Source organism: Agelaius tricolor, unplaced genomic scaffold (assembly GCF_023055355.1).
Source record: "Agelaius tricolor isolate 1412-34295 unplaced genomic scaffold, bAgeTri1.0.p SCAF_2, whole genome shotgun sequence".
NCBI lineage: Eukaryota > Metazoa > Chordata > Aves > Passeriformes > Icteridae > Agelaius > Agelaius tricolor.
In genome coordinates this window covers 7,502,326-7,519,509 of record NW_027269262.1, presented here as the reverse complement: position 1 = coordinate 7,519,509, position 17,184 = coordinate 7,502,326, and the positions used below count along the sequence as shown (strand labels likewise).

Sequence of the window (17,184 nt, the reverse complement as noted above, 5' to 3'; positions counted from 1 at the left end):
GAATTGATGGCACTCAATACTTGTCAGATCCAAGTTGGTGTGCCTCAAGGTCAACTTGGCCAGAACATCTGCTTTCACACCTATGTTCTTCTGAAAAGTAAGAAGAACAGTAAAAGTAAAATGGGAGTTTGACATAGAGAGGGTGTCCCACAGGCAAATGTTGCCCATTTTTCATAGAGCTGTTGCATCAGCCAGGACTTCAGAGAGAGGGCAGTTTCTGCTGCCTCACAATTAATCCTGAGCTGCCACCATTTTTGCCTGCCCGTCTTTCATTCCGATTTCATACTGGAAAAGCAGCATGAGCTATTTCAATAAAAACTGATTGGGTTTCCCAACTTCTGTTCCTGACTTTTCTTTTCACTTTTTGTTTGACTTTGATCTTCACCTCCTCATGTTCCTGTTTCCCTACTTGATATGTTATTTGGTAAAGGGCTTTGAATTCAACACATAAACAGGGCTAGATAGTAGCAGTCCTCACCACGGGTCTTCATCTCATAAGATACTGAAAATAATCAATCCCTCCTGTGACAAATGAAATATGATGTTAGCACCAATTCTGACTGATCTTCAGCACCTGGCTGGATAAAAAGCTGAGGCAGGAAAAGAGATATCATCATGTCCACCCCCCAGTATATAACTGCGCCATTAGCAAACAAACTCCCCAGGTTTTAGCTTCTTCCCTGGTTACTCTCACCTGCTCCCAAAGTCTCTTTTCTCCAAGCCCAGTTTCACAGGCTTGCTCCCCTGCACATCAGAGAGTTGTGCACTTGCCATCCCCTCAAGTTACTCATCACTAGTGCAAGCCACTAGTTTTCCCTCTGCCTTTCTACAATTTTCCCCTACAGTCCATCCTTCCCTCCTCCCACTCTTACTCCACCTGTTGCACTCAGGTGAGACATTTTTCTCCTTGCTGCCTGCACACCAGTGGAAAGGTCACACAGACACCAGGCTGAAGGCGTGCTTACCACTGAGTAGCTGCTGCTTACCACTCTGAGTAGCTGGTCCCTAAGAATTTGTCTCAGATCTTTAGTGCTTCGTCCTGGATGACAGTATTTCTGCTTGCATGCTATCCTAACTCTCCCTTTTAAGTATTATACCCTAAATCTAATAAGTACTCAGTTTAAACCCTTTAGATGTCTTGCTGATCTTGAAAATCTTTCTGTTCTCATTTCTTCTCAGAAAGGGATGAAACACCACGACTTTGCTATATACAGTGAGAGAAGCAACTCTGCCCTTCATTGAGCTGTTTCCTTTAGTTTATTTATTTGCTTTTCTTTCCCAACAGCTCTGGTTTACACACAAGTGACAGTGTTACAAAAGCAGGACCTTCAGGCCTTCCAGACATGAGACAAGTGCCAACTGTTGTGATCGAATGCGATGACAATAAAGAAAATGTGCCTCATGAAACTGACTATGAAGATTCTTCCTGCCTTTATCCAAGGCAGGAAGAGGAAGAAGAGGAAGATGAAGAGGAGGATAACTCATTATTTACAAGTAAGACTCATTCCATTTTTCCTTTCTCACTTATTTAATTTGTATCTTGAGCTCACAATACACAGAGGAAACACAAGGCCTGTGTATTTTCTTTCTTGGGTGTGGCTTTTTAATCTCTCAGGGTTTGACTACATGGAGATGCTAATCCAAAATAACAAACAGTATGAATTTATAGTGATTTCACTAATATTCATGAATCCCTGTCTCGTTAGTGCTCAGATTAAACTCAAATGACAGGTTTGGGCTTATTTGGTTCAGTTACAAATTGGCTTTTGGATTCACTTTCCCAAATGCCCTTTGTGAAGAGAAGCCCTGCTTTTGGCTTAAGTCAAGATCATCTCAATAGTTGCTTCAGGAGGATGAAATAAGTGCCACACATAGAGAATCAGAGCTTTTATATACAGTCAATAGTAAATCATTTTGGAATCATATATGTGCACATGTTTTGAAAGGGGTCACAATCAGAGGATTGGGCTCAGATAAGAAGAGGTTAATTGATAACCATATGTCCTGGTTTAGGGCAATTTTGGGAGAAAAACCTCTGAAGGAGTTTCCTCTAGAAAATTCAAGTGGCCCCTCCCCCAGCAAACTCCACGCCTCTTCTCTCCCCCCCTTGCTCTCAGAACAAGTCTTAAAGGTGCAAAACTTATTATCCAGTTAAACAGAACAGATGATTGGGAATACAAGCATCACATAGCCAACCCAGGACACCAGGACACAATTACAGACTGCGAAAGGACCTTGTGGCCTTCCTGACCTCTGTAAGGAAATTCAATTCCTGCCTCAGTGTGCCATCGTAGGACTGTCCCATGAAGAAAAGATACAGTGCTTCATGTGTGACAACTGCTTGTCATATTAGACATTGAAGTTCCAGGCCCTTGCCTTTCTTTTCTTCTGAAAACTGGAAGCAGTACAGTCAAACAACATCCCTTTTAAAACACACAGAAATAAGATTCTAAAACAGGCATATTTCATCTCCTCATCACCCCACCTTACCCTGTAGGTGAAATTAAGCAGTGTTTGCTCTTATACCAAAAGCAGAACAGAACTGCACTATCTCACACTCTCCTGACAAACTCTCATGTGTTTGTGTCTCTCTGTGTCTGTCTTTCTTGCTCAAACGGCTTTGGACACAAGCCTAAGAAAGCAAATTTGAGCTATTGGTTTTTAATGTCTTTGCCACTGCCCTGGAAGCAGTTAGTTCATGTGCATAGAGATTTGTGCTGCTTCTGATTGACTTCTGATTCCTTCTAATGCTGGCTTGGATGTCTTGATATTACATTGCAAGAGACATTCAGATAACCCTCTCTTTTCACATGCTATAGCTCTGTTGCCTGCCCAGATTCTGAGGTTGAATTTTTCATTCCATTATTTGGAAATACTGTGCTAGGGAAAGCTGCAGATGCTACTAGCAATTCTGAAACAAGCCCTTCTTCTCCATTCCCCTCTATGGAGCAATATATTAATTTCTATTTCCTCTATACCTACCAATTTCAGCTTTTCCTTATTATGATAGGAATTGAGGTTAATTGAGCACATGAAGTTAATGACACCCCTTTTCCCGTAGTCCAACCAGTATAAAGGAGAGCCTCATATCCTCCCTTGGCTAGTACTTCTTTGCCAGGTGCATGCTGTAATGAAATGATGACACCTCTTTTGGCAGAACCTCTCCTCTCTCCCACAGGCCCCCTGGCAAGGAAACTCTGCAGGAAGGACTCTTTAGCAATCAAACTAAGCAACAGGCCTTCCAAGCGAGAGCTAGAGGAAAAGAACATTCTCCCCATGCAGACTGATGAAGAGAGGCTTGAACTTAGGCAGCAGATTGGGACAAAGCTAACAAGGTAAGAGACAAACATTTTTTAACTGTTGCTTTTGGAAATATATGGTGGCATGTAGTTTTTTTCCTTAGTCTTTAAACATTTGAGATCTGTTTGGTTACAATGTTCAAGAGGAAAAGCCATCGAGAGAAAAGATATGGTTCTATACGTTATTTCTGGTCCAATAAAGCTTCCCATATAACTCCCTATTTCATTTTCCTGGCATATGCTATGGGAACTTTGGTTAAGTATCAGCATGAGCTACGTGAATTTGGTTCTTGTTGGCACATCACTGGAAAATGTTCAGCTTTGGTAACATTTCAGACTGTAGCTGTAGGTGCCTTTTTATATGCTATTAGTTTGGCCAAAGGTCACAGGTATAACTTTCTCTTTTGACAGCATCACCTGTGAGTAGCTGAGACCTTTCCTGGTGCAAAATAGTTTAAGTCCTTCAGTACTTGCCTTCATTGGGTCAGGTTGGACAGATTTACCCTGTCTAGACACTTTCTTCTTCATAACAGGGTTACTCACCAGCTGCTCTGGTTTTCTGTATTGAATAGGATGTAAAGGGGTGGCCATTAAATGTGGAGGATTTCCGACAAGAATTACTAAACTGAGGTCAGACAGAACTGTCTGAGAACCTTCTATGTGCATGCCATGATTTCTGTAGTCAGTTGAATCCTCTTACATTGTCAGCTTGGTAGTATGCAGAGCTGGTGAATGCTGTTAGTTGCTCTCCAGTGAGGAAACCACAAGGAAATGACCAACCAGTTATTAGGAATTTTCTTGCATGTTTTAATTTTTTTATTTTGGGGGTGGGTGGATAAGGTGAAAACACTGCTACCATGTTGTAGAGACAGGAAGAATAGGAGCTCCAGGTAAATACCACTTTCAGCATTTTATTTACTTTTCTTTCATGGCCTTGTTTATCACCTTCTTGGAATAAAGTAACCACACCTTTCCAAACTGTCTTTGAAAGTTTTTGTGCTGGATCATGTTCAGCCTACTCCAAAACCTGTTTAATTTTTCAGTATCTTGTTAAGGGGCTTCTGCAAACTTGCCCAAAATATGTAAGATGATGCTGCACTGTTGCTGGTACTGTGATTTTTCAGTTCAGTCTTTATTCAGCTTTATTCCAACCTTGTTAGACTGCAGCTGCACTGAGCTCTGGGTCCCAAAGAACAGCACAGGATAGCAAGGTCCCAGTGCTTATATGGTTAAATTTGAACCCTTTTGAAGCATCTGAAGAATTTAAATGTTTGTCTCTCACTGCTTGACCTTGCAATGACATTGAACAGCGTTTCCACTATCTTGCCGTTTTGCCTAAATTACTTAGGTCTTTCTGAAGTTTTCCAGCTATGGCTGATGAAGGAAAGTAGTGTCATTTATAAACACTGATTCTGCACAGCTCACTGTGCACCAGATCTTTTTCTTTATAAGTATTTTATTTTTCACCTATCCAAAACCTGCTTTTTTCCTCACTAAACAGTATTTTTTCAGCAAATGCCTGATCTTGTCTTCTAATATAGCTAGGAGTTAGGGGCAATCACAAATAGTTCAAATAACTAAAACTGTATAATATATGAGTTTAAAAATAGCTGAGCTGAATGAAATTGCTGTTTCATTCCTGCTTTATATCAGTGGAACATCATTGAAAATGGTAGAATTTTACAAGCCTTAACTAGAGTGATATAGTTGCCAGTCTGACCTTTTAATTACTACTATTTACAACTTAGTATCTCATCCTTTTGAGTAGTTGAAAACAATAAAGAGATATGAGGAGAAAACTATTTTGCTCATATCTAATATGTAAGAAGCCACAGGCATTTCAGCAGCAAAAAGTGCTTGTCTTACCAGTGCTCTGTATATAAAAGTGATATATCCATGTGCATAAACTAATGAATATGAGATTAAAATAGAGAGAATATTTCAATTTGGACAGTATTTCCTTACTGTCCAGACTTTATTACTGAATCCATCCTTTGCTGTTGCTTGGAAATTGTCACACAGTGATGCAAATGTCAAGCAAAATTAAAGTAGTGAAGCATTTATAGTCCTTAGAGAAGATGCTAGATGCAGACTATAATTGCAGCTGGCAATTTTGGATTTCAGAGGGATTTGTACTGCTCCACCAATGGTCCCCTAGGGTTTAAAATATCCAGCCAATCAAATCACATATGCTACTTACAGAAGTAAAAAATGCAGAATAAAAACTTCAGCATATAGTTATTGTCTGTAATGGATCAATTAATTTTCACCAAGAGGCTGATTAGGATACTTCAGTATTTATGCATAATCCTCACAGTATTTAGTTTGGAAGAGCTCATTGGCTGCCACATTTGGCAGATAAGAATTTAGTACTATAAAGAGAATGTCTTTTTCAAAGATGCCTCTATCCAGGCATATTGAGATTGGCCACTGACATATTGTGTGGGACCAAAATCATCCCAGGTGCAGTTCCTCCAGCCTTATTAGAGTTGCACTGGGAATCAGTTTGGCTCAGAAAGGTCTGCTCAGATCCTGTTTAAGTCTAGCTTGGAACCTCTGAACCTCCTGTTATTCCCAGAAAATTGTTATGACTTCAGTGTTACATCAGCCAACTGGAAGAGAGACTCCAGAGCAGAATTCACTGTTTCCCATGCTGGGAGAATAGTGCCTTGACTTACACCAGGCCAGCTGTAAGGGTGAGGCTGCAGGGACTGTATCTTATAGCAGGACTTGCCCACTACACACCTCGGTGTTCTCTAAGCCATGAGAGAAATTCTTTGTGCTTGTCATAAAACACTTCACATAAATGTTGTGCTTCCCTGGTCTTTACCCTGTATCGTGGCTCAGCACATGCAGACCCCAGCAAAAATAGAGCTTCTTGCCCAAGGTGGCAAAATATGTCATAGCAAAGGCAGGAGATTCTACATCATATGAATTCCAGCCACATGAACAGGCCAGTGCACCGTAAATCATTTCTGAGGAGTCCTGACATAGCAATTATGGCAATTGATTACAGCAATTAATTAGAAGCCCTCTTCCTCTAACCAAACCAGAATGGATTGCTCCAAAATGTGACATCTCCTATGAAACAAGGAGCAAAAATAGTGAATTAAGATGCAAAACTCTCAGCTCAAAACCACATGTGGCATGAGGGTAGGAAATGGATGCTGGGACCATGTTCTTGGCTGCTAAAAACCCTTACACCTCCATTATATTCTACTCTGAAATGCAAACCTTCTGTGCTGAGTAAATCTTTAAGTGAGTATGCTGTTCCTTTTTTTTTTTTTTTCAACTTCTCCTCTATTTTATCCCTCTGGTGCCTGTGCAGCTTCACAGCTGCTCAAGTGTGCATGTGTGACTGTAAGACAGAAAGGAGAACACAGGAGGAAAAACAGCACTCTGAAAGTTTACAGGGAGAGGGAAGGAAAAGACAGACATCTCTGTTCTGCCTGTCTCACTGGCTGTGTTGGACCTGCTGGGAAGCACAGGTTCCCTGTTATTCCAGTTAAAGAAGCAGCCAGGAAGATTTGGATTTAGCTTTCAGTGGCTGTCAGGGTGAGAGGAATGGGATATATCCAGGCTGTGACAGTGAGCTTGGAGGTTTTCCTGGGGCAATGGTAAAGGCCTGTCAGAAAGCCTTTTCAGGTGAAAAGGAGGGCCAGCACTGTTGGGTGATGGACAGTAGAACTGCACATCTCCCAGAGACTGCAGGAATATCCCATTATTCTGAGGCAGGTGCTTCAGTGCTAGTCCTTGCACTTCTCTTTGACCACAGAATCATAATGGTGGTCATAAGAGACCCCACAGACTTTCTCAATCAACACATTTTGTAAGCACAAGAGCCCTTTACAGGGCTCCTGTCACAGCATCTCTGTAATCTGTTACCAACACCAGACTTTGCACTTTCTTGGAATGGGAAGACCTGGTTTCTTTGTGTTTCTTTCACAAAATCTTCCCCCATACTCTGAGAAAATGTGTGTCTTCAGACTGACTGATCTGCCACACATCCTACAAGGGAGGCTTTCTAAAGCATTCAAGTATTTTTTAGTCTCATAACCCACCAACTCTGGAGAAGGTGCTCACTAGCAATTAGATACAGGAGTATTAAAGCTGAGATTTTAGTCCACTGCTTTTCAAGAACATGGTGTATTTATTTGTTTCCCCTGATTGTTTCCATCCTGGCTTCTCCCACCTGCTGGAATTGGATGATCTAATAGCACAAAATGTCTGGTAATCCAATGTGCTATCATCATGTTGTTAATAATCAGTGTCAAGGGAACTTCTGGGTATTCACAGTATTATTACTGGTCAGCATAATGTCAGTCTGATCAGCACACTCCTACCCACTGTCTAAGATCTGGAGGCAGAGGAGACACACAAAGGCTGTTCACTGGCAGTGGTGCTTGTCAGGGGACTGCTGCCCTTCACTGGAAGGTGCCACAGGCACACCAGTAAGATTTTGCAATCCAATAAGCAGCTGTGCTGCTGCCAAAAGCTGTTAGTTGTAGGGGTCATATTTATAATGCCCCGTGTGAAAGCAGAGAGATGAGGTGGGGGAGCAGCTTTCTGCACATTAGCTAATTAGTAAAATGAGAAACAAATGAAGAAGAAAGTAACAAACTACCTATTGCCTCTTTCCTGACTTTGAGAGATGCTCTACCATTTGCTTGACTAAATCCTGGGTGTGTCACTATATATATGTTCTGCTGGCTTTAAAGCTTTAAAGTTCCTCTGCCAGATATACAGTAGTGCTCTGCATTGTTTTTTGTGTAGCCCTAGATTTATTCACTACAATACCTTAAGGGGTACTGTCCTTACACCAGCAAGTGGAAAATCGTGATCTGAAGCAATATAAATAGCATATTGCAAGGATCATGAGACAGTAGATCACAGAGACTCTGTGCATATGGCTGTAAATAAGTACACTTGAGATTTGGATGTGCACACCTGCTAGATGTGTTTTTATAGTCCCATTGATGTTTTGGAAATAGTACTGGGATGTCTGTGACTGAGAAACGCAGCATGAGAAGTCATTAAACTTTATGGAATGGCAGGTTTGACAGATGCTGGTCACCTACTATCTTGTTGAGAAAGGTAATCTACACATTCCCTGGTCAATACCACATATTCCTCAGCTGTTCTGAAAAATGCTGCTTACAACAGAAATCCTGTGATTGAATGAAGTTGGTGAATTCCCACAAGTATAAAAAATTGTCATTGATTTTTAAAATGTCATGAGGCTGCTGTGAGGTTTTTGGACTCATTCATATCAGATGCTAGAAAGAAGAGCAGAAAAATTGGACAGTTTGGGAAGAGGATTTTGGACTGTCAGCATCACCATGAAGGTGACAAATGCTACCAGAACTGAGGAAGGGTCAGTCTGCAAGGCTTGCACAGTCATTGAAACACACAGCAGTTCCTTCAGAGGTCTGAGGGGACTGAATAGTTTGAAGCAATCACTTTTATTTACTACAATTAAGGCTGTGAAGAGATTCAGCTTTTTGAAATGGTTAATTCTTTAAGCAGTGCTGCAGTCCCACTAGGGAAGGGTTTATTCAGCCAGAGGATGGCAGCATGATGGATCCTGTTGAGTATGGCTGAATCTCCTCATGGCTGCTCCCCATCATGTGGAGGGCATTTTGCACCCTCCCTATCTCCAAGTCATTTAGGGATAAAAAGAATGGGCAGACAGCAGGATTAGGCTTTATTCAAAGACCGCATTTTGTTGGGTAACGTGAAATAATTTCTTCCTAATTACGTTTGACGTCTGCAATTCTCACACTTATTGTTAGCTTCCACTAATGAGAGCAAAGCAAGTGCCTAAAGCAAGAGCTCATCCCTGAGGGCAGCACGCATGCGCGGGTGTGCGTGGAGCTCGCCTCTCTGCATGCAGGATGCTGGGGATAAATCACACGGAAAATGGGATTGTGCTAAACAAGCTCATCGAAATCCTGGATTAGGGATGATGCGACAGCACTAGATACATGAATGGGGGTGACAGAGAAAATCTGCAAAGGGCTGAGGCTCAGTTTTAGCTGCAATGGTACCTAGGGAGATTGGCAGTTTTCCCCTTTTAGTTTAGCTATTCATTTGCTGAAACCCCAAGGGAGCTATGGAAATTGTCCTTAGCATCAGGAGGAAGGCAGGAGAAGCAGGTGATTATTTATGGGTGATGAGCTGAAACTGAGCTACCAATACACATCTGGGCTCAACTGCTGGGAATAAATATTCTGAGCAGAACTGGTTTGGATTCTGTGCATGGGTGCAGAAGGGAGATGGGTGATCATGGCCCTTGTCAGTCCTCTCTTCTGTGATCAATGTCCTGGTGGGCTCTGGTCTGCTGAAAGGAAAGGTGGCTTTGTAGTTACAATATTCCGAGAAGGCTGCATCTTCCACCAGCTTTCCAGCCTCAGACAAGCCACTGAAAGAGATCCACACACATAATTATTTATTTGTTTGCTTGTTTGTCTATTTAATTAAGGTGTGTTGGGGTCTCAAAAAGTACATCCATGCCTATGAACTTTGGAACATTGCATTAGTTGACAAACTCTCATTGACAGCAACATTTGTGTGCTTTCAAAAAGCCACGCGAATGCCAAGATCTCTTTCGACATCCAACTCTGTCTTTCAGTAGGACAGGGATCCTCATTTCAGAGCATGGTTTGCATTTACCTCTTTGTATGAGGAATTTCCATGGCTAACATCATCATTCATCACAGCAAAAGGCATGTCTAACATCATGATGGTATTGCTATTGTTTTGATAGTTGATGGTTGTTTTGTATTTCATAGGTAGCAGCATGAGTTTCCTTTGTCTGAGTAATTTGCTATGACAAAAGGTCAGTGGAGCAATCAAGGGATGGCAGTGTCACCACAAAACACATCACCTCTACACACTCCTTGGTTTAGAGAATGAACAGTGTCCTTAACCTTTCCAGCTCCACCTTGGGATGGGAGGAAACCCTGCCCCCATCAATTTTGCTCAGCTAGGGCCAGCAGATGTTTTGTTATTTATGGAAGCAAAGTCTTGCAGAGTAGATATAGTCTGTCCTTGGGCAGATGTGTCTCTCCATGTTAGACAATGGAGCTCCAAATGTACAGAGACATTTTATTTATGCTACTATAAAGGAGGAGAAACATTGTTCTGAGGAGAGGGATGATTTTAATGGTAGGCAGCAGGGAGTGGCATTTGAGGGCAAGGTCTCTCCAGAGGCACCTGTGTGACCACTGATGAAATGAAAAGTGTTTTCATCATGTCCGAAGTTCATTTCAATCAGAATTGTCACCACCCCAGAATGGAATTTCTTATTGCTGGGGTCTGTTACGGTTCCTGTTTCTGCTCTCGTGGAAGCAGGGCAAGTCACACTTCCCTGTCATTGCAACATCTGTTTCTCCCATCCTTTCTCTAAGGAAGTTGAGGCAAAATGCATTAAAGGGGTTACAATTTCCCCTTCATGCATCCCATACCCTTCAGCCCCCTGACAAAGTCTGTATTTGAGGTCTAATTCAGGTTGTCAACACAGCTGAGACAAATATATTAAATCTACCTTAATTTCCTTTGCAGTTTCAGTGGGGTGTGATATCATTCATTTTCTGCCCTGAGATGATTGCAGTTTTGCTTTTAGTTGTCAAACTACTGGCAGCTTTTATATAAGAGGAAGCCACATTTCTCTGCTGGGCAAAATAATTCATGGTGATATAAATGAAGCTTGTGGCAGTAAGAGAATAACATATTTTGGTAATAGAAATAGTCTTATTTCTCCAGTAAACAAGAGACCACATGGAGTCTGTGCAGCACTCTCTTTGGGGTAAAAGAATGGCATTAATAAAAACAGGTGAAACAAACTCAAGCAGGGAAGTAGCTGCTTCAAAATGTTATATTCTGGCTTTAAAAACAAAGGTGGTTTATTTGCCTGGTTTGTTTTTTGCTGGTTAATACTGACAAATTTAGGGCAGCTCCACTAAGAACTAGCTCATAGATTTCCACCTCTAAAAAATCCAACCATAAATCTTTATATTTTGTACCTCCTGATTGTAGGTAGTTAATCACAAGCACAACAGTTGCTTAGCTTGGATGACCTTGTAATTTCTGTAAAGGAAACAAATCAGGTGGGAGTACAAGATAAAAGCAGACTGGCGGGAATAAATTTCTCTTTATAGTTGGCTGATTGTAAAATGGAGAAATTGCTCTGAGCAAAATATTTAACCTCTCTCAGAAGTTACAGTTTGCATTTCCCCTCCACTTCAGTGTATTATGGCCTATTTAGCAACACATAAGCAGGAGATTTAATGGAGGCAATCCTTGTAAAACAGTCAAACACGTATTTAAAAGCTGATCCAAGTCAGGTTTTAAAAATTGTGTTTATATAAATGCTCATATACGTTCCCTATGGCTATTACGGTGAGTACAAGGAGAACTGCTAGAGAAGGAAGTCTGAGTTGTGTGCGTGGTCATCCATCTATATCCAGAAACTCTGGAGTTTCACATGCAGGCTATTGTATGTGAGTAAACAGAGGTGACTTTCTGAAGAGGAGTCAGTAAGATTTAATGTTTGTGTGTGTTTTGTGTAGGACTAAGTGTCTTTTGGACAAATGTATCAAAAAAGCAATATCCTTACCATTACACCTGGTATAATTAAGTAATGTTAATGTTGTCTCTAAGACATAGTGTTAACAAAAGGATTGCTTAGAGACGAATGGGGTCCTTTTTTGCATATGCGCAGAAAAAACTACAACTAGTCTTTTAGAGGCAGGTTTGGATAAGAATTATGTTCCTGTTTCAATGCATTTGGATTCACAAGCACTGCACAGACCATATGTTGGAATTAAACTAAGTCCTTAGCCTCAGACCTGACCATGTGAAATTACCATTTGTGTTAACAACTTTAGTGAAGAGGAAGTGTGAGCTATGAGAAGTGTGTGAGAAAGAGGAAGTGTGAGTGTGAGAAATGTGTGGTAGATCACATCAATGTGTCTCTAAGTGTGCAGCCAGTAATATTCATTACTTGCCTTTCTAATAATAAATAACAAACCAGCAAACTACAGGGAAAGCACATTAGCACCCAGATTAATTCAGTAACCTGGTTCTTCACTGACATCCCTGAATTCAGGAGGTAGCAACATTACTGGTTAATGAATAATTAATAAAATAAGCGTTCAATATATTGTACTTGCTCAATGAGCAAGCATCTATAATGTCAGGCTAGACTATTTATCCTGCAGAATATTGGAGTTTTTCAGCATGCTGGAAAAGTCTTCAAGATTTCCTTTATTGCAGTAATCAAGACAGAAATGCTCTTCCTGCCTCCCTGCAATCAGCTGGCTTTGATTTAAAAGCCTTGCAAGCAGGGACCCTGATCTCAAACATCAGGGGCTGCAGAGGAGCCAGCCTGCTTCTTCACTGGGAGCAGGCATGGCTCCTGGACCAGGGCCCTGTCTCTCTACAAGCTCAGGGACATCATTTACCTGGTGGGCTGGCAGATGGCACCTTGGGTGCACCCAGACCCCTTAGGGGAGCATGCAGGGAGGTCACAGATTCACGTCACCATGGAATGGTTTGGGTTGGAAGGAACCTTGAAGACTACCTGATTTTAACTTTCCTGCCATAGGCAGAGACGCCTCCCACCAGACCAGGGAGCTCAAAGCCCCATCCAACCTGACCTTGAACACTTCCAGGCATGGGGCATTCACCACTTTTCTGGAGAATTTGTCTCAGTGCCTCACGATCCCCACAGCAAATAATTTTTTCCTAATACCTTATCTAAACCTTCCCTCTGTCAGTTTAAAGCCATTCCCCATTGTCCATGTGACAATGCCCTTGTGAAAAGTCCCTCTCCATCTCTCTTGTGGGCCCCCTTAAGGTACTGGAAGGCTGCTCTGTGTAAAGTGTGTGTAAACTCCCTCCTTGGGAGCCCCTCACAGAAGGTACAGAGAAAGATCTCTGCTCATCTTCCATGAAGGTGTTTTCATAGCCCCATCAGCTGGCCCACCTCCACTTAAACCTGCAGGCAGCGTGGGAAACAAGCTTCTTCAGCCTCTGGCTGCACTGGGAAGTTGGATTACCCAAACCATGCTCCAATTCTGGCTTTCCCAGAGCACCTTGTGCCCATATATGAGGACTTCCCTGGCCTGGGGAAGCTTTAATATCCAAGATTCAGCTATAAAAGAAAGAGAGCAGGCAGCCCCTCTGACAGGAAGTGGCTTGTTTGGAGCTGCATCAGTCTCCAAGCAGGGAGCAACTTCTCTGACAAGAGTTTGGTGCCTTTACATCTCCCCATCATGGGATTCCCCAGCTGATCCCAAAACCCCGCTCTGCTAGTTTCAGGAAAAGGAGTGGCTGATGTTCCAAAGCCAGAAGATCCCCTGAGACTCTACCTTTTTCTGGTTAACAACTGAGTGTAAATGCCTGGTGTCCTTCACCTTCAGGTTGTGCCAGAACCATTCACCCTTCCCTTGTTTGAGCAGACATAAAAGATAAGATAGGCAGACCTGGGCAATTCCAAGCATTATAGAACCATGTGATATTCCACCATCCATTTCATCTTCCCCTTCGGACTAGACTAGCAAAGAAAATCTAATACTCTACTGCAGTTAAAAGAGCTGCCAATATTTTGCGCTGTTTAATGCCAAAAAAGGGCTCCATCATGTTTTCTAATGTGACATGACAGATTAAAAAAGGCTCAGTGGTGGAAAGATGATTTTTGCCTCTGAAAGCCATCATATAGGACACTTTTTTGGGAGGGCTTTTTATTTCCCTTTGTCTTTATTTCCCTTTGCTTTGTCCCTAATTCTTCTCTTCAGAGTCTTTATTCTGTCTTATTTCTCACTGTATTTCAGTAATGCTTGTAATTTCAGTAATGCTTGTAGCCCCTGCCACCCCACCTTGGTTCAAGATTCCGTGCAGCACTTGGCCTGAGTCTGAAGGATTTTGGAGCAGATATCAAAACAGTGATGGGGAAATGCAAAGCATCAGTAGAGGAATACCAGGCATGACAATTCACTTGTCTCAGCATCCTTCCTGATGGTTGCACACTTGGCTGCCTCAGATTTGATTTTCCCACTTGCCCATCACTGTACCTTGTCTTTCCCTCAGTTCTGTGCACTTGTCACTAGTCATGTCATGTTTTAACAATTAGGGCATGTGTTAAAATCTTCCAGAGAGCAGTGCTGCCTCACTATTCAGCATAAAAGTATACATGGAAGGATGAAGTTGACCCAGCATTACTGAAGATTCAGTGCCATCCTTATTTTCTTTAATATTTCTTTGACTGATCTTGTCAGCTGGGAGAAGTGCTCAAAGACAAGAAGGAAAGCAAATGTCACTCCTATATTCAAAGAGGAGTCAGGGAATTATAGGCCCGTTGACCTCACATTCATCACTAGGAAGGTGATGGAGAAGCTAATCCTGGAAACCATATTCAGGCATGTAAAGGAAAAAAAAAAGTCAGCAACAGTCAACGTGGATTCACAAGGGCAAGTCATGCTTGATTAATGTGATGAACTTGTGAAATTACTGACCTGGTGGACAACCAGGGAGCAGTAGATATGTCTGTGTAGATTTCAGTAAGTGTAGATTTTCAGTAAGTGTAAAATTCCTCAGGTGTCCAAGAATGGCCCCAGGCACTCAGACTTTTCAATCCATTTGCCCATCCAGTCCAGAGGCTGCTGTTTAGTGGCACAGAGTCCAGCTGGACTCCAGTACCCCGCAGCATACCCCAAGGGGTCAGTGCTGAGTCCAGTCCTCTTTAACAACCTTCATTAATGATCTGGATGACGGGCAGAGAGGATCCTCAGCAAACTTGCTGGTGACACCCAGCTGGGAGTAGTGGGTGATGCACTGCAGGATAGTGCTGCCATCCAGAGGGACCTTGACAAGCTGGAGAAATGAGCTGGCAAAAATCTCATGAAGTTCATCAAAGGCAAGTGCTAATTGCTGCACCTAGGAAGGAATGACCCCATGGACCAGTATATGTTGGGAGCCACCCAGCTGGAGAGCAGCTTGGCAGAAAAGGATCTGGGGATCCTGATGGACATGAAGTTGGACATCAGCCAGCAACTTGGTGGGTGGAGGGGGGGAAATGGCTAATCGTGTTCTGGGCTGCATCAGAAAAAGTATTGCCAGCAGACCAAGGGATGTGATCTTTCCCCTCTACTGAGCACTGGTGAGGCCATATCTGGAGTGCTGTGTCAACTTCTGGCTCAGAATCACAGAATATTGAGTTGGAAGGGATCTGCAAGGATCATCAAGACTCCTCTGTAGAAAAGAGATATGGGCATATGAGAGACAGTCCAACGAAGGGCCACAATGATGATGGAGATGATGAACTGGAGCATCCTCCCTGTGGAGAGCACCTGAGAGAGCTGGGACTGTTGAGCCTTGATAAAAGGCTCAGGAGATCTTATCAATGTGTATAAATACCTAAAGGAAGGGTCCAGTGGGGACAGAGCCAGGCACTCCTCAGTGGGGCCCAGTGACAGGACCAGAGGCAACAGGCACAAACAAAACAACGAGGTTCTCTCTAAACATCAGTAACATTATTTCTACTCTGAGAGTGACCAAACACTGCCACAGGTTGGCCAGGGGGATTGTGAAATTTCTCTCTGTGGAGATATTCAAAAGTCATTTGGACACAGTCCCAGCTCTAGGCAGAGGGGTTGGATCAGATGAGCTTCAGAGATCCCTGCCAGACCCGCCATTCTGCAATAACACAGGTATGAAAAGAACAGACAATGTCAATGTTTATTAGCAACATCTTTAGGTTTTGAAATGTGTGGCATTGTTGGCTGATTTTTTGTGTGCCTTTGGCCAAATTCTGTCTCAGACTTCCCCAAATTCTGCTTCCCTTCACTCTCTGCAGCCTAAGGTTTCAATGAATATGTTTCATAAAGCTATTCCTCTGCAATGCTTGACTAATGTCTTCTGATTTGGGTTATTGCACAATGGCTGTGCCAGCACAGACAATTTAGCCAGGTCACAAGCTTTGACAAATGCCTGTCTATGGCATGTAGACTGTAGAAGTCTCTAGCTTACTCCAGTCCCAAGAGAGCGTGGGATTAGCTCTTGTAACCAAACTCCTTGTGTTATGCTCTACGGAAAAAGTTACCAGGACTCAGTTTTTAAACAAGAACATCTCACAGACATGCTGCATTCGCAAGGAAATCAACTCCAGACACCCAACTTCCTTCAACAAGCATTTCTCTCAGCCTTGAACTTCCTCCTCCCCTCAGTCCATCTCTCCTATAGCAAAAAAAAAAAAAGAAAAAAAAAAACAAAACCACCAAAACAAAAACACACCACAAAAACCCCAGAGTCCCAGTTTCCCTTCCAAGAGTTTTCAGTGTCCCTCGACCCTTGTATAGCTCTTTTCTGCTTTTCTAAGCAGAAGCAAAACCTTAAGATTGGCCTTCTACATTTTCTGTCTGTGGGTGAATCCAGAGACAGTAATCACCAAATTATTGTTCTTGCTCACTTTGGAGAATTGGGAGCTTGGTCTCTCACAAACATTCCAGAGGGCCTGCAGTGGTGCTGCCTGGTATCTAGACAGCAGCAGGGATCTCCAGTAATGCATTGTACAGGAGTGCTCTGATGTCTCTAAAGAAGAAAACAGAGTGGAAGCATGTATTTAATGTACATTTTGCTAAAAACACTGCTCAGAGGAGTTTGAAAAGCTGACAGAGTGTAGTAGTTGTGAGATATTCCCCCCCACTCTTTCTCCTTAGCAGCTGGTGTTCATTAGCTGGGCTCAGCAGAGCAAAGTTGTTATTAGCATTAAATAATCTCTAGTCATAAGAGTAGGCTTACCACCCAATAAACTATAGGCTACAGATGTAAATTCAATCTGCCTGTAAAGCAAAACACAAGTCCACATGGCTGTGGCCATTGGGGC

General features: G+C 42.4%; 1 protein-coding gene across 7 annotated transcripts in view; it reads left to right on the top strand.

The window, feature by feature from the left end:
- PHACTR1 (phosphatase and actin regulator 1) overlaps positions 1-17,184 on the top strand; it is a 296,323-nt gene that overhangs the window by 249,952 nt on the left and 29,187 nt on the right. For all 7 annotated transcript variants that reach the window (XM_071451966.1, XM_071451946.1, XM_071451937.1 and 4 more), the window contains 2 exons: positions 1,286-1,494; positions 3,179-3,335. In XM_071451966.1, the coding sequence (XP_071308067.1) occupies positions 1,286-1,494; positions 3,179-3,335 (366 nt within the window). The remainder of the gene's footprint in view (positions 1-1,285; positions 1,495-3,178; positions 3,336-17,184) is intronic.